The 17,718-nt window shown below is 33.7% G+C and overlaps 1 protein-coding gene across 3 annotated transcripts in view; it reads left to right on the forward strand.

Annotated features, from left to right (window-relative positions):
- Nucleotides 1-531: 531 nt before the first annotated feature.
- Nucleotides 532-17,718, forward strand: part of LOC122534673 (catenin delta-2) — a 21,962-nt gene continuing 4,775 nt past the window's right edge. The window contains exons 1-11 of one of the 3 annotated variants that reach the window (XM_043665530.1): nt 532-713; nt 812-941; nt 2,717-2,999; nt 4,278-4,403; nt 4,714-4,773; nt 6,736-7,358; nt 8,835-9,222; nt 14,421-14,737; nt 15,957-16,260; nt 16,396-16,534; nt 16,783-16,906. In XM_043665530.1, the coding sequence (XP_043521465.1) occupies nt 700-713; nt 812-941; nt 2,717-2,999; nt 4,278-4,403; nt 4,714-4,773; nt 6,736-7,358; nt 8,835-9,222; nt 14,421-14,737; nt 15,957-16,260; nt 16,396-16,534; nt 16,783-16,906 (2,508 nt within the window). In that variant the 5' untranslated portion in view covers nt 532-699. The remainder of the gene's footprint in view (nt 714-811; nt 942-2,716; nt 3,000-4,277; nt 4,404-4,713; nt 4,774-6,735; nt 7,359-8,834; nt 9,223-14,420; nt 14,738-15,956; nt 16,261-16,395; nt 16,535-16,782; nt 16,907-17,718) is intronic. The other 2 variants (XM_043665531.1, XM_043665532.1) reach the window with 2 other exon arrangements.

Consider the following 17,718-nt stretch of genomic DNA (forward strand, 5'->3'; position numbering starts at 1 on the left):
CTAGCAACGTTACGAACATTAAAATTAAAAAAAAAAAAAAAAAAAACTCTATAAAAGCACACTGTATAGTACATTATACACACGTACATATATACATATATACATGTCAGAATAAAATGAACTTTTGTCTTACTATTATAACTATCATTTATTACAAAAAAGAAAAAGCTACGAAAAATACTTTTTGTAGATTCTAATTTCCAGTGCTTAAATCTTTTGCTTCGCGTGATTCCCGAATTCTATCAAATTTTAAGCGATATTATTTCTTAAATGAACGCCCTTTGGTAAATTTGGTAACAATCTTCATTGTTCTTGTAGTCGATAATTTTTAAAAATCAAGCAATACTAATATTTCTTCCAGAGCTTCAGAACACAGAGAATATTCTTCGGTACGACTGTGTTTTTTTATAAATTTTAATATTTTTCATAGGTTTAAATTTTTTTAAATTCTAATATTTTTTTCATAGTTTTTTAAATTTTAATATTTTTAAATACACGTGTAACAGGAATGAATCTTTAGTTGAACCGCTTACGACGTGATCGATATCATCCTCTCCCTTCCTCGCTTGCGCTCTTCAATTCTCATGGCCATTCGATTTTCGGTAGTTTTCTCGTTCGACGTTTCGTCGAAATCGGACCTGTGAATCGAACCTAGTGTTGTATTTTTGCAGACGCGTTCTCCAGGAGAAGGGCCCCGACATGCCGCAATACACGTAAGCTATCGAACCTACGCAAATAAATCGTCGATTGTGTGTTGCGACGAGACCGGGACGAGCGACTCTAATTGATCATTATTGCGGACGTTTTGCAGCGGACAGAGTGATGCAGATTACCACGGAAGCAACGGCCAGGCGGACACCCATTCGTTGCATTCGTCTCATTTGTCTGTCCAGGAGGATCCATTACTCATCCGGAGCCATAAGCAGCAAACTACTCAACAAGTGAGATCCGTTTCCAGTTTTGCCAATCGTCTAATTTGCCGATTGCAACGATTTCTCCCTTTAACTCTTAACCACCGTTCTCTTCGAATATATATATCGTTGTCCTCGGTTCTGCCATTGCTGCCATTATTTTTGATATTATTCTCAAAGCTTCTGGCTATCTTCGAAATCTTCTTTTCATTTTTTTTTTTTTTTTTGAAATCCGCGACCGTAGGATGCATTTAGGATTTTCTGCGTTTACAGAAAATTGCAAAAATATATAGACAACGTCTAGAAAAACATGTATAGTAATTTCTAAATAAATAAATCTTTAAGTTTCTTTAGTGAAACTGAAAATTTTAAAATATATGAAATCTGGATTCTAATTGCCTATTAGTTATTATCTTAGACTTTTGAGAATTTCTAGATTTGTTATTATTCCTGGTTATTATCAAGAATTGTCAAATTTTTCGAAGATTTTAATATTCGTTGTCAGTGGAAAATTCTTTTAGAATTTTCAGTTCTTCTTTGGAATTTCATAATTTCCAGTTTTCTTGTTCCTAACACCAAGTTAGAAGAGTTGACGAAATTTCAAAAAAGTTTCAGTGTTTGTTATTAACTGTTTCTTATCTCTTGAGAAATCTCAGTGATTATCAGTATTCTTAGATATCTGAGAATTTCTAGATTTCTTACTTGCTTGCGTTACTGAGAGAATTATAAAAGTTTTCGAAGATTTCAGTGTTTATTATTAGTATTTTCAGTAGCTGTGGAGTCTCTGAGAATATTCAGTTCTCTTTGAAATCTTAGCGATTCTTATATACTCAGTATAAGAATTTTTAGTTTTTTTTCCATTGTTAATAAGATCATTGAAAATTTCTCGTTTCATTCTCGAAACGTTCTCTTTTAATATTTTTAATATTTCTTCTTCTAAAGTTTCTTTTAGAATTAGAATTTCAGTGGTTTTAAAATCTTAGCGACTGTTAATATCTCTGACAATTCACAACTTTTTGAACTGTACTGAGAATTCTCAAAATTTGCAATTTTACACATTTAATAAGAAATTAATAACAAGTTAAATTATCACTATAATTATTTAATACGAAATTAATGCTCAAGATTTTCTTAATATTTTCAATATTCTTTAAAATATTAGAGATCATTGCTAGTATTTCTGAAAAAATTCACGATATCTTTTTGTTTCCAGTATTATTTCCAGTATTTTCAAATTTTACAATATAAAATTAGAGCATTCTTAGGTATCAATATTTCATTTTGAAGATTTCAGCGATCGTTCGTAGGATTCATAAAATTTTCTAAATTTCCAATGTTCTTATTAATCTCGAGTATTTTAAATGCTCTCAGCGTTGCATTTATTAACCAGCTTTATTGATTATTCTTTCAGGACTTTCTCTTCTAACATTTTCACAACATCAGAAATGCATATTTTAAAATTTCCACCTTTTATCGTCAAAACACCTTTCACCATTCAATCGACAACATTAATTCTTCAACCCGTCCAATGTCCTCGGATTCTCACAATGAGTTCTCTTGCAAGATTTCAATATTCACTCCGAAATGCTTTTGCCATTTCAAATTCACCGGCTCAACGTTCCCAGGATACTCAGTCCAAATCCTAACGCCAACCAACTACCCTCTAAATTGCTTTCAGAATCTCTTAACTCTCTTCGTATCTTCGATATCACGTTCAACATCCCCTCAACGTTCCTCTCTGTCTATCATTCACCTCCCTTCTCCTGTTATCGTTATTTCTTGATGACTCGTTGACATTTTCTCAGGTGACAAACGTGTCGAAGGTGGTCCGCGAGGTATCGCACATGGAGCCGGATCCAGGCGCGGTGAGCTACATGTCAGTGCCATTGATGTCCCAGGACTATCAGCACGCGGACCGTCGATACCCGGCTGACTCGTACATGGTCGGTTTCGAGCATTACGAGCCGTACCTCGGCTATCCGCCGCAGCCGGGGTATCCAGGGCCCCACGGTATCTACATGCCGCGCTCGCATTCTCCTCACAGTCCTCATAGTCCTTCGGAACACAGTCGTGCCTCGCCACCGCACGGTAAGCCGCCAATTGGAGTTAGTTTTCAGCATTCTTCATTTATCGTGATCGTCATCAGTTGTTATGTATTTTTGGAATTATTTGGAAAATCGCGACTAAATTCTCTGCAGTTTTTTCATTTCAGTTTCAACATTGTAATCTTTTCTTAGTTTTCAAGTATATCTGAGTAGGACAATGTGACTGACCTAAAAATTTATGTATACTTTGGAGGGTAAAAAGAAACTATATGTTTGATTGACGTGAGCTCTCGTGGTTTATTTTTAACACATTATGAACTATAATGAGCAATTATAGCTAGCATCTTTTTACATAACTTTTTTTTTTACATTGCCCATCGGTGTGCATGATTCCAGCCAAACAGGATTGGCTGCAACAAAAAGGCAAGGAATGTGTTCAAAAGTAAACAATATTCTCTAGGGATCGACGATCCAACATTTTCATTTCTGTGAAAATTATGAAAGTAGCAGCTATTTGTTTTTGATGTATCGAAATTGTGCCAAAAGTTTCTACGTTTTTTGTTGATATTTCTCGAAATTGTTAAAAATTGAAAAGTATTCGATCGTCAATCTCTAGTAAGTACGCTAAGATACGTACCAAGTTTCACAGTAATCGATTGGTTAGATTCCGAGATATTTTGCACACCGTTTCTAAAAACCTAGTTTTCGAAAAAAAAAAAAAAAAAAAACGCGTTTAAAGTTTCAGAACGTCATTTTTCATATGTATCCTTTACTTACTTTTTTTACTTATATGTATATCACGGCTCACAGTTCTTACAATTCACAGCTAAATTAAATCCAAGTCCTCTAATATTCGATTCACCAAAAGTAACATTTGAATCACACGATTGACACTTTTTAACATACTGCTTAAAGTTACACTTTGTAATACTGCTTAAAGTAAATAGTGATGCAAATTCAATTATTATTGTATCCGCGGATTTATTATTACACTCCAAAATAAGTCGTTTTAAAGGCTAAGACATTAAACTACTATTTAAAACGAAAGAAATCGATTTTTTGAAAATTTCAAACTGTCCGGACCCCGCGAGTGAAACAAAATAGACGAAGCAGATAATAAATTCATTGCATCTCAGTAATTTCTATCCAGTGATATCGTCGTATCGGCGAGTTCAAAGAGAAAGCGACGAATTATCGTATTACGGTATTTGGTCACTCGTTATGGTCCGCAATCAGCTGCCAGCGCAAGTGGTGATTAAGCGCCAGCAGTTCAGCGATTTGTTTTACGATTAACGTCTATTCTTTTCTGTTTCCCTTGAAGAATACCTGCGCAAGGCGGCACCGTACGTGGAGGGCGGTTACAACGACATCGATCCAGGTTTGAATCCCGCGTTGCAAGATCATTATCGCATTACTCCTAGTCCTGGTGGTCCCGGAGATCAATATGGTACGTTCGGTATCGAAACGGGCGGGGGACACGCGCGTTTCTTTCTGCCCTCCCGCTTGGATTTCTCTCACCTGTTCACCCGTTTCATCCTGTGGGAATATATTCTTTTTTTTTTTTTTTTTCTTTCTGTCTTTCGAAAACGGAACGAGCGTTGCGCTTCGGCGTTGACCCAGACAGCTCTATAATGAGATATTCAGCTATCGTGTCGCAGCGGACCGCGGCTATTTGTCTGGTCGTGCGCGAGGCACAGCATAATTCACTTTAATTATCTCCATGGCTGACATTCGTTGTTATTTTGTGTTCTCTCTAGATCAAATCAGCAACTCTTGGAATATGGATGACTCTGGCGAACCCTCTCAGCATCCTCATGGTAGGGTCACATCAATAATTTATTTAACACATTCTCTCTTTCTCAGTCTTTCATTCCGTCGACTTTCTCTTCTCTCTTCTCTCTTCTTCTTTTCTTTTTTTTCTTCTCTTTCACCCTCGTTAAGCTTCATCTGACCGCGTTTATCGTCATCTGGTCTCTCCACCGTCGCGAGTCCATATTCCACTGTTTCGAGCTACGTAACGCTACTACGCGCAGATAATGCGAGTGAATTATGCGTTTCAACTATACGACGAGTATGCAGTAGTATCGCGTTAACTAGCCTGGATTTCGCCTCGTTAATTGGCCATCGATATCCCCACCAGTCTCGTGAACTTTGCAAAATATGCAGGGTGATTCTTAACCCTTTTGCCTTAAAGATTTTCTTTTCGATCGTAGTGCTGAATTTCGCACTCGCTCGGAAATACTAGGTACTTCTCGAACCCATTTTGAATCCTTTGTTGCATTTATCGTTATATGTCTCAATTGATTTTGACAATAGATTTTAAATTTCACTACAAAAATTTTAATTTCATTACTATTATGTATATTAAATTTATCGAAAATTAAATTATGGTGATTTTAATTTATGCTTAATTAATTAATATGTAAATGTCTAGTATGGATCTTTTTAGTATTTATATTTAATTCTGTTATAAATAATTTATAATGTAAATTAATTTAAATATACATACATGTTATATATTATAAATTTTGTTAAATTATTATTGTTACAATTTTATTCAACTATAAAATTTTTTATATTAATATTTATAAATTTTTACTCGACGATTTCAATTAAGAATCTTATTTTAATATTTAATTAAATTGTAAATTATAATAATAATTAATGTAATAAATATTATTTTATATTTATTATATCATATATAAAATTAGGGTTTAATGGCTTGAGTTTTGTTTAACGTATATCAATGAATATTTTTTATAAACATTAAATAAGGTTCAAGTGATGTTCTCACACATTCGAGATTTTCTTTAATTATTCGTAACTCGAAAAGTAAGGTATGTAGGATGCAGATTCACATTTTTTTACTTATTTTATATTGTGTAGATTCATCACACCAAAGTAAATACATTTAAGAATCACCCTGTACAAATATACCAGGTATTCGTATTTTATTCGTACTTCAGAATTTCTTACAAATACATTCTACAAAGAGGAAAGATGGGAACTCACGAATCAAATTTGCGTATTTCATTTACTGCTAGAAAGCCAGAATTCTTTGATCATCACTAACGTATTCTCTTAACATTTTACGGTCTGTTAATGACATGATGCCGTTAGCCATTTGGTAGGCCACTTGATTGCCACTGTTTGAGAAAGTAAAGCGCACGTGAAAAAAAAAATTAAAATTTCCAATGTTAATGGGAAACAATATACATTTTACAATAACAAACGTTTAAGTAGCTTCTCAGATGTCACGATAGATTTTACAAAATCAAAATTATAAAACATCTTTTTTAAATTAATAATTTTTGGCTTGATCAGTGCATCAAAAAATACGTGATTCTACTTTCCAAAATCATTACTGCCATTATTCTCTGTTTTGAATAACTTTAGTTAACGAAAATATTCACGGCACTAATTTTCATTAGAGCTCTTACATAACAAGAAATGTATTGTACCGTCAATGAATTGGAACAAATGAACAATTCAGCGTAGATCACAGACCGCAAAGTCTCTCTTATTTCATTTTATTTTATACATTTAAGCAGAACAGAACAGAACGCTAAAATAGAACTCTTATTTAATTATGGAAACTGTACAACATACAAAATTTACTTCACTCAATTTTACAATACCACCCTCAATAACCTTGTAACCAGTTAACGAAGTACAACGTCAGAGCCAATTCACTTCAAAAAGTTCTCTCTCTGTCTCTCTCTTTCTCTCTCTATCATTAAATTATAATCCATCCTCCTTGGGAATCCCCTTTCTTCCAGATGAGAACAAAGTGGCCTACGGTTACGTGTCTCCGTCCCCCTACGGACCTGTTGGATACGGCCCTGGCGTTGGGGTAGGTCCAGTGGCAGTTCCTAGCGACGTACCCGGTTACGACGAAGGCCATCCGGTCCAGCTCCCCTCCGGTGTACCTCCGGGAATGTTCGACGACGAGGTTCATCTTCAACGGTTACAATCCCGGCATCCGGTGGTGCCCGGCATGGCCAGCCCGCTGGACGACGATCAGAAATCCATGAGATGGCGGGATCCGAATCTGTCGGAGGTGATCGGCTTCCTCAGCAATCCGAACAACATCATCAAGGCGAACGCTGCCGCGTATCTGCAACATCTCTGCTACATGGACGACCCGAACAAGCAGAAGACGCGAAGCCTCGGCGGAATACCGCCTCTAGTTCAATTGTTGGATCACGACAACCCGGACGTGTACAGGAACGCCTGTGGCGCGTTGCGGAACTTGTCTTACGGCAGGCAGAACGACGAGAACAAGAGGGCCATCAAGAACGCCGGCGGTGTACCGGCCTTGATCAATTTGTTACGTAGGACGTCTGACGCGGACGTTAAGGAACTGGTGACGGGGGTTCTCTGGAATTTATCCTCGTGCGAGGTGGGTACACGCACGTGTGTCGCCCGTTCGATTGGAATTTTAAAATTTCCATGAATATCTTTACATTTCAATGTTTTTCAACGTAATCGATTGCGAGCCGGGTAAAAGGCAGGCACTGAGCATATCAGTTCGATTCGCTTTGACTCAAGAGTTGATAAGAATTATCGTTTTCGTTAATGGAACGTGACCGTTCGCGATGAGTTTACAAAATTATTTTCTGAATGTTTTATAACTGGGCGAAATCATATTTTTGAGAATGTAATTGAAAAAGTCGGGAATTGTTTTACATACTGAGCATTATAAAGGGGCACTATAATGTGTTTTGAATATTTTACAAATGCATAAAAATCTACAGCTTATTTATGACAAATAATTGTTTGTCTGCCATTACTTTAAACTCTTTATTGAATTATTGGAAATTAAATTTATATAACAGATTAAAAGATTAATTAATGAGAAGATAAATAGTTAAATTTGCAAATTTTTTAATTAAAGTAGTAAATCTATTCTCAGGCGTAGATCGTGATTTTATACATTTTGTAAGAAAGCTGTGTCAAATTGATACATAAAGAACGAGTGTTAATTAATTTTCATTATTAGTTTTTATCACAATGCAAAATAACAAATGAATTTAATATAAATGACCATAATCATTTATAACCCAACTATGTATTTGAAGGTCAATATAATACAAAAATGAAGACATAATTATTTTTAATATTAATTGAGCTACTTAGACGTCAAAGTAGAAGCCTAAATTCCATTTAGTGAAAACTTTTTAAGTTTATTTCCAAAGTACATTTATTTCTTAGTTTTTCATCGTAGATTAATTTTTCAAAGACCAAACTGTTCATCTGAAGAAGTAGATCAGTTTAGTTTTTGTATTATCATAACTTTGTAAATTATACTAGACTTATTAAACTTGTTAAAATGATGGATTTCAATCCATTTATAAATGTGAATGTGTATTTATCTGATTTATTTGATAAAAATGAAAAAAAGAAAGTAAGGTGGAATAATTGTCGCTATACAGAATGAACATAAGAATACCACGTTTTTCATACCATAGATTTTATAAAATTAAAATATCTTCTATACTTCTAAACTTAAATTATAAAATATTTTCTAAAACTAGTTGTTTAACGTACATGGATTGATACTTTTTTTTTTTTTACAGAGACTGTAGAACTACATTAACTGATACATTAAAAAAATATATAATTTCATTTAAAAAAACAAAGTTCTCCGCGTTCACGTAAGAAAACCCACGTCAGATACCTCCTGAAATTATTTAACTTTTGTCTGATATTAGTATATACAACATAATTTGTTAGTATATAAAATCTGCTAATAAAGCTTAAAAATTGTAAAATCCTGGCACAGTCTGTACAATATATTTAAAAATATATCAAGGATTGATTACTCTATCAGTTAAATACTAACCATGATTCGTATTTACATTTATCATTCTTTCAGGACCTCAAAAAATCAATCATTGACGACGGCGTAACAATGGTGGTTAACAACATAATCATCCCACATAGTGGCTGGGACCCAAGCTCCTCCAGTGGCGAGACCTGCTGGTCGACCGTGTTCAGAAACGCGTCTGGCGTTTTGAGAAACGTCTCCAGCGCTGGCGAGTACGCGAGGAAGAAATTACGCGAGTGCGAAGGTCTGGTTGACGCTCTTCTCTACGTAGTACGGTCCGCCATCGAGAAGTCGAACATCGGGAACAAGATCGTAGAAAATTGCGTGTGCATCCTGCGGAACCTGAGTTATCGGTGTCAGGAAGTGGAGGACCCAAACTACGACAAACACCCGATTCAATCGACCGTACAGAACAGGGTGGCGGCTCCGGCTAAAGGTGAGGGTTTGTCCATGTCTTCCGTGAGGACATCTTTGCATTTCGAGAATGAGACGTGTGTACCCTTTGCCCGTGCCATGGTAAACACACGGATTCCCTCAGTGGGCATGTGGCGACACGCATGCAGCCGAATTGTGTGTGCGCTAATGATAAGCGGATCGTTTTTTCCCCTTGGGAAATTGATAAGATAAGAAGAGGCAGGTTTGCACTTTTGGTTTGCCTCGGTGCGACGAGAGAAAAAGAACGGCTAGCGGGTGTAATTTCGATTCGTATTTTATGTATGCGCGGTACTGCAGCGGCCATTGTGGTACAGTGTGTTGCAAAAGCGAGACAATGGAAAATTTAAGATTTTAACTCTAGAATAACTGATGGAAAATATCATATTTTTATTTCGAAGAATTTCATATAATTATTTATTGATGTCTTAATAACTAATGAACTGAAGTTATAATATACAGGGTAGATTACTACCTCAAATATCTTCTTTGTTTCTAAAGATATAAAAGAACTTTTTTAATGAAAGTTATTAAGTATAGAGGAGACCGTAATGTGAGAGTAATAATTTTTTTGTAGATGGAGGAGCTTTAAAAATTTCAAGTTCGCATTTTCAAATGAAATCGTATACTTTTTGATCCATTAATGGATGAAGTTAAACTTTATTTATAAGCATTAAACTATGTATGTCGAATAATTATTAGTTTAGAAGAGTGTAGCCCTTTGTACTCAATAATTTTCGTTGCAAAGTTTTTTTAAAATAGAGATATTTGATAGTAATAATTACAGATCTACCTTGTATAATATATTTAAAGTGTCTGTATTTAAAAGTTATCTTCTAACCGAAAATATAATAATCAATCTTTACATAACAGCTTTAAGAATTAATACTCACGGAATATTCTATATTGCTTATTTAATAATTTATCAGTAATTTGTAAGGCATTATATATTATCTTGAAAGTTATTACATGCTTTTTGTAAACACAATTTTAATGATTTTTTTTTTAATCAACTGAAGGGTAAGTTGACAATAAAATTTACGATTCAATTGATAACTGATAAATTGCAAATGTAGAATTCACTAATTACTCTGTGACTTGGATAGAATTTTAAACATTCGCGTTTTATTGCAAGAATCAAACCCATTTATAAAATTCTCTTTATCAAGCACTGAGACTTAACATTGTCTTGCTTTTGTATCTACGGGGTAGGCTAAATTAATACTGTACAATGAAAATTAGTTCTTTGAAGGTAGGCTCGATAGTTGTAGCAATAGCTCCACGCGGAATTGGCCGAGTTGTAACAAGAGGGGAAGAAAAAAAAAAAAAAAAAATGAAGCATTTGAAAACGTACATCCGCTTGGCAACACAGTATTGTACAGTAAAAACCAGTCGCATATTAATGATATATTGCACGCTTCAGATTCTATAGAATGTGAAACGTGCAAGGTAGTAATTAGGAGTCGTAGTTGGTCCCGTATACTTTCTTCAGTCTATGAAAATTATATATTCCACATCTATGTACACTGAACATTCGTTGTAATGCTTACGTCTCTGTTGATATACCGCTTACACGTTTGATTAAACATAATTGGGTGTGTTCGTGATGATGATGCAACGATATCTTTGCGAGACGATGATACCCTAATTAGCGATAGCACATATTATCAGTCGATTAGTACGTACCTATCTGCAACTACACTGATTTTTGTGTTCCCTTCAGTGTTATGATTTCTCACTTGTTTCTCTTGATTCTTGTACCGCAAATTCTTTTTTGACTGCCGTACGAGACCAAAACGCTACAAGAGACAAGAAGCAAAAAAGAAAAAGAGATAAAAGAAAAGAAAAACAAAAAACAACAGTTTTACATCCTTCCTAGTTTAGCATGGATTAAAGATGTGTTTCAATCTTTTTAGCATACAGTTTATGTCAAGGTAAGACATTCTTGTACTTTCGTCGCTATTTAATTTTTGTTTCTTTATATTAATTCCTTTTCTCTACATTTCTTCTTTTTCTTTTTTTTTTTTTTCTTTCATGGGACGAATCCAAATAGTCAGTGCATGTCACGCTTCTCGAAGGTTACTCTGCAGTTGTTTTTACACGACGATTTTTTTTTTTATCGTGAATTAACTGACAACCACATGAAAAATAAGTGACCAGCAAACAAGTCATGTGATCGACGCAATCATTGTTCCAATATTGATCTCACGTCGTGGTGCTCTAATGAACAGATATTTTAATCGACAAAGACAATCTCGCTGTTACTAATAACAGTATAAAAATGCATTCAAATGTATGTAAATCAAAGGGTATCTCAAATATCTTACGTAGAATATTTATTACAAATAGACAAATTTCCTGTTTATTTCTTCAATTCATTTCTTCAGTTTATTTTTTATTTCATTCATAAAAATACAAAAACTAGTAGTCTATTCATTACGTCGCATAATACCTGTAAATACATTAATTACACAATTCCTGTAAATGGACAACACTAACGATACCATGAGGAGAGAATACACATGCTTATAAAATATTAAATATTTAAAAATATATATAGATTGCCTCTTTTTATACATTTATAGAAGATTTAAACAATACAAATATGTAGTATACAAAAATATGTAAAATATCCAAAGTAGTTACATTTAATATGTAAAATAATTTCTAAGTAATCTACTTAGAAGTTTAGATATACTTGGGTTTCATTTTTTTAAAAATTATCATTATAAAAATATACAATTGCATAAACGTCCGCAGTCTAAACATATTTATAAATATTTAATATTTATACATATAAATATTTTATGATACAGACATATATAAAATGTTAGAGTACCTTGAAGCGTTACGATTAATCATTCCTATACAGTTCTAATTAATTTCATCGGCAATCCTTGTATGTCAAGCCTTAATAGTGCATCTCCTTTCGTGCATCTTGCATATGCCTGTTTTTATGATTGGCTAGTTGCAATTGCTCTGTCGACAAGTTGTTTGCGATGTTCCAAGCATTGGCGTAGTTTTTTTGATAGAAATAATGCAGATAAACTGAACAAACAATTCACACAAATTTCATTACATTAATTATTTTACTTAATCCCTTGAGTGTTTAGCATGTACTAGAATATTGTACAATGAAATAATTGATTAATCAATTAATCAATGAAATAATCAATTATTTTATTGTACAATAAAATAATTGATTTTCAAAGGGGATAACATATTATAATATGTTGAGTAGATATATCAAAAGATATATGTTTAAAGCTGAATTTGTTTAGTACCGAACTTTTAGACTTTTGTTTAATTTTAAGCACTCAAAGGATTAATCCTGCTGTGATCCTCGAATTTTTTATATTTCAATCTCGTGACTTTTTATTATATTTTTGCAATTTTTGCTTTGAATTTTTAACTTGGAAAAAGATTTTTAATGTTTTTAAAAAATTGTTGGTATAGGATCGAAAAACAAGAAATCGCATTTTTCAACAATTATTCTGCCCCATTTTTTATTTTAACTCTTCGTGGTCCATAATAGTATTTAAAGTATCGACCAGCAATCGAACGATTTTGCATTGCATATTCATAAAAACATAAAAAGAGATAAAATTTCCTCTAGTCAATAGATAAACCCTTTTGGGATTTAAATTGCCCCTGTCAATTTGTTCGAATAATAATTTAAATTTATTTCATTGGTTTTTTTTTATTACAGAGATTGGTATGTATAAAATAATTTAACCATAATGCAGAGGAATATCGAATATTTATTTGTTGCATTTAAATGTATAGTAGCAGCCATAAAATTTCAGATATACTATAAATTTCAAGCATGAAACTTCTACTTTCACAATCTTGGGTTTTTCATAAAAATGTTTTTATATTATCTAATAAATGGGAAAGTAAAGATACTGGTATTCTCGAAAATGCTTTAAATTGAATGTTTGAAAATTCAGAAAGCTTAAAGATACATTCTCCATTTTTTACCTAGGTAATGCAAAAACTAATTAAAACAGACTCTACTCCAAGAATTTTCGAATTTAAAAACTGATAATTCGTGTAAATTTGAAGTTTGCTGGTAGGAAAGATATGTTGATTCGTGCAAAAATAATTAAAGCACATGATATTTCAAAGCAGTTACACGATCAAAATTATATTTGAAGAACATTTCATATGCACCATTCTAATAGAATAAAATCAATGTTTTATCAGTTGTATAAAACCGTAAAATATTTTATATGGAAAAGAAATTTAAGTAATTAAAAGAAAAGGAGTTATTCTATTGAAAATGGCACAGAGGATACAGCAGGATCAAATCTAACATTTCAATCCTTATTAAAGAACAATGAAATCTCTATTTTAACCTTCTTTCTTTTTCTTTCTAATTTTTATTAACTTTCATCCGTTCCTTGTGTTAATTTGACAACATTTTTCTTACAAAATGATAAATCATTTTGCAGCAGACACTGATACAGAGGCGAGATTCTGTGACATTTATTTTTTTGACACATAGCACATATTTTTAACATTTTCCACAACAAAAATATTTGTTTTCATAATTCTTTGACAAACAATACATTGTCCTTGTTACAACAAAATTCTTGTAGAAAACACTGTTGCAAACATCAAATTTTCAGTCATTATTATATTCATAATAAAATATTTGTAAATTTAAATAAATAGTAACTTTCTTCTTTCTCCTGAAAAATTTGATGGTTTGACACTTGGTGTTTTCTACAAGAATTCTTTATTACAATCAGTCTATCACTTATACAATCAGTCTACCACTTTTTCGAAGATACGTAGATATGTAGTTTTAACGAGTGAAAATCCAAAACAAATGATCATAACGTCAGACAAAACTAGAGAACGGTAAAAGTAGAATTTCCTGTGAATCTTAAATATTAAATATAAAAGTTTACAGTTAAACTTACAAATTCTTTTATTAACTATCGTGTTAATTCGACATCACCGGACGAATTAAATTCAAATTTAACGAGGGACGGATGGGCGTTAAACTGCATGTAATTTTCCAATCGTTCATGTCCAATCGGCGCGTTCTTAAATCTCAATGTTTCCAAAGTTGAAAGGCTCATTTACCATCGTTAGGCAACACGCGAACTCGTGCGGCTCGTGCGATGTTCACTAGACCGATTAATCACGATCCACTTCTGTAATTAATGCCAGTTGCAAATCGCTGTGTCTTAGGTGAAAACTTGGGTTGCTTTGGCGGAAGCAAGAAGAAGAAGGATGGCCAACCGGTGCAAAAGGAAACGACCGCGTCGCGCACCACCACCAGCCCAAGAACGGAACCTGTCAGAGGCATGGAGCTACTCTGGCAACCGGAAGTGGTCCAGTCTTATTTGAAACTGCTGCAGACATGCTCGAACCCGGAGACTCTCGAGGCAGCGGCCGGAGCGCTTCAGAACCTCGCAGCCTGCTACTGGCAACCGAGTATTGAGATTCGCGCGGCCGTTAGGAAGGAGAAGGGACTTCCTATTTTGGTTGAGCTGCTGCGGATGGAGGTACAGCCATTTTCCTGGAGTTCGAATATAAACCTGGTAGAATTTCTGTATATAACAAAGTGATAGATGGTGGATATAAAGATATAACAATGTGATAGATGGTGGATTGTAAGTAAGCGGGGAAGATAGAGCAAGTAAGGATAGAAATTTCAAGTGATAGATTCGAATGGAGGAATGTTTGAAATATTTGAATTATTTTATTTTACGTTTAGGGTTTTGTATTAAATTTGATGATTAATAAGCAAAAAGCGAAGAGCAGAAGTTTTAAATAACGCTGTGATAGACTTTAATGAAAAGATGTGGAAAACATTTCATGGGTATAATTGGTAGAGATATTTAAATTATTTTAATGGGTATATTTGGTGAAACGTGTAAATAAGAAGTCATAGAATTGTGAATAAGTAAGAAAACAAATAAAAGATAGAAATTTTAAATGAAGTTGTAATAGACTCAAATGAAGGGATGTTTAAAATATTTAAATTACTTTAACATTAAATATTTATCTTCCTAAGTTTATGTGGTATTGAAGTTATACGTTTTAAGATTAACAAGCAAAAAGTGGAAGATAGATGTTTTAAATGAGATAGACTTAAATCTGGGAAAATAAGGGGATGAAGATAAATTATTTTAGTGAATATATTTAGTAGAAATATTTAAATATATTTGATGAAATTCTTTTGAAATAAAAATATAGTATAGTGATAGATAAATAGGATGTAGGGTAGAAATTTTAAATAAGGTTCTGGTAGATTTGAATGAGAGAATATAAAAAAATAGAAAACTAGGAGAGTAAAAGTACTTAATCTCTGCAAATAAAAGATGAAGGTTAAAATTTTTAATACTACTGGACGTAAAAAAGAAATCCAAATTATTTTAATATTAGACATTCATATTTTTAAACTTCTATTGAAGTTATATTTTCTAAGAGTAACACTAGAACTACCAAAGTGGTTAAAATGATCAGTTAGAATTTTTACAGTTTTATAACAGATTTATAACAGTATGATTTTTCCTAAAATATATAAATACAAGTTTATTTGTGTATTACATTGAAATTATTTAATATATTGTTATTAATTATTATGTAATATACTTTTCTTCATAGGAGTGATTAAATGGATGTTGAATAATCGAACAATTTCAAAAATATATACTTTAATTTCATGAAAATTTGACAATAAAAGCTTTTACAAAATGTTCTTCTTATCATCTTTTTTAGGTGGACCGCGTCGTCTGTGCGGTGGCCACGGCTCTCAGAAACCTCGCCATAGATCAGCGTAACAAGGAACTGATTGGAAAGTACGCGATGCGCGATCTCATTCAAAAGTTACCTTCAGGGAATAACCAGCATGATCAGGGAACCAGTGATGACACAATCGCCGCTGTTCTTGCCACTTTGAACGAGGTGATCAAGAAAAACGCCGAGTTCTCACGATCTCTATTAGACGCTGGCGGTGTCGACAGACTGATGAACATCACCAGGCAACGCCAGAAATACACGCCTCGTGTTCTTAAATTTGCAGGCAAGAATCGATAAAAATTCTCCTTGTTAAACTCGTGTATAATTTTCTATAAACACTTGTATCGTAAATTTCAAGAGCACCGGGAAAGATGACAGGATTTCTGTTTTAAGAGACTGAACGTTGATTAATTTGCAGGACAAGTCTTGTTCACGATGTGGCAGCACCAAGAGCTGAGAGATGTTTACAAGAAGCACGGCTGGAAAGAACAAGATTTCGTTACAAAAACAGTGGCAGCGCGGAATTCAGGGCCTAATTCACCGAATAATGCCAATAGGTAACCGCTCGTTAATCGACAGCCAACAGTCTTTGCATTAAATTATCTATCATTTTCTAATTAATCGTTTCTTTCTCTTAACGTCAGTCAAGCTTTCATTTGCGTTGTTTCTGTTCCTGGACTCTGTGCGTTTAACTTTTTTCGTATATGCTTTTCCTGTTCAATTCTACTCCGTTAGATAATTTCCGTTGAGCAGAGTCCACAATTTGACAATATTCCTGAACATTTCGGTCCTACGTTGAATATAGCTATGATTGTAGCACACTGAACCGACCGATGGCAAGCCAAGGGAGCACCAGATACGAGGACAGAACGATTCAGAGAGCGAACATGAATTCGAATAACGTCGGTCGACCCACTATATATCAGCCTGTAAGTAACAACAACTAATGGTACTGTGCGACGAACAGTTTTGGCCCCACCGGCGTTTACACCAAGCGGTCGTCATCTTCACGATTAAAATCGAAAGTGTAATAGGGAAGAAACATGAAACGGACGTTGGTCCTGCTCGGAGCAATTTTTTTGCGACATTTTATTCCACTGTCACGTACGTTCGATTCATAGTTTGCACAGTTTTTTAGTTTGCAAGTGATTGGAGCAAACGAGCCAAGAAAAAAAAGTAAAGAAAAGAAACGGGAAACACGTCCAAGGAGAATTTTAAGAATGAACGATGAGCTTTGCAAGTTGAAAGTACAGATTGAGACGTAACGATCCAGTATATCACGACGTGATTCCTTTCGAATCGAGTCTTGCTCTCGTCGATTAGCTACTCGCCGCTGCGTTTCACGGTTCAATAGAAAGAGCAATAGATTTGACTCTGTTAGTTTTTGTTTCGAAAAGCCTGATCGGGCGAAGTGGCAAGAGTTTACTCCACTGTATGCAGATCAATTTCATTGTTTTCTACGTTTTTTGTTATCTGTTTTTTAATTATAATTATATATACATACGCATGTAATAGTTGCGAGAAAGACGAGAAAGGCGTTTTCGTGTACGAAATGTTAGAACACACTTATTGTTAGGCAGAAGGATAAAGTAGTTGATCACAGAACGATTATTTATATGATATTTATCCATTTGCACGAAAAGATCGACAGGAGGAAAGTTAAAAGAAAAAAAAAAAAAAAAAAAAAAAAAAAAAAAAAAAAAAAAAAAAAAAAAAAAAAAAAAAAAAAAAAAAAAAAAAA

Source organism: Frieseomelitta varia, unplaced genomic scaffold (genome assembly GCF_011392965.1).
Source record: "Frieseomelitta varia isolate USP_RPSP 00005682 unplaced genomic scaffold, Fvar_1.2 scaffold_624, whole genome shotgun sequence".
NCBI classification, from domain to species: Eukaryota; Metazoa; Arthropoda; class Insecta; order Hymenoptera; family Apidae; genus Frieseomelitta; species Frieseomelitta varia.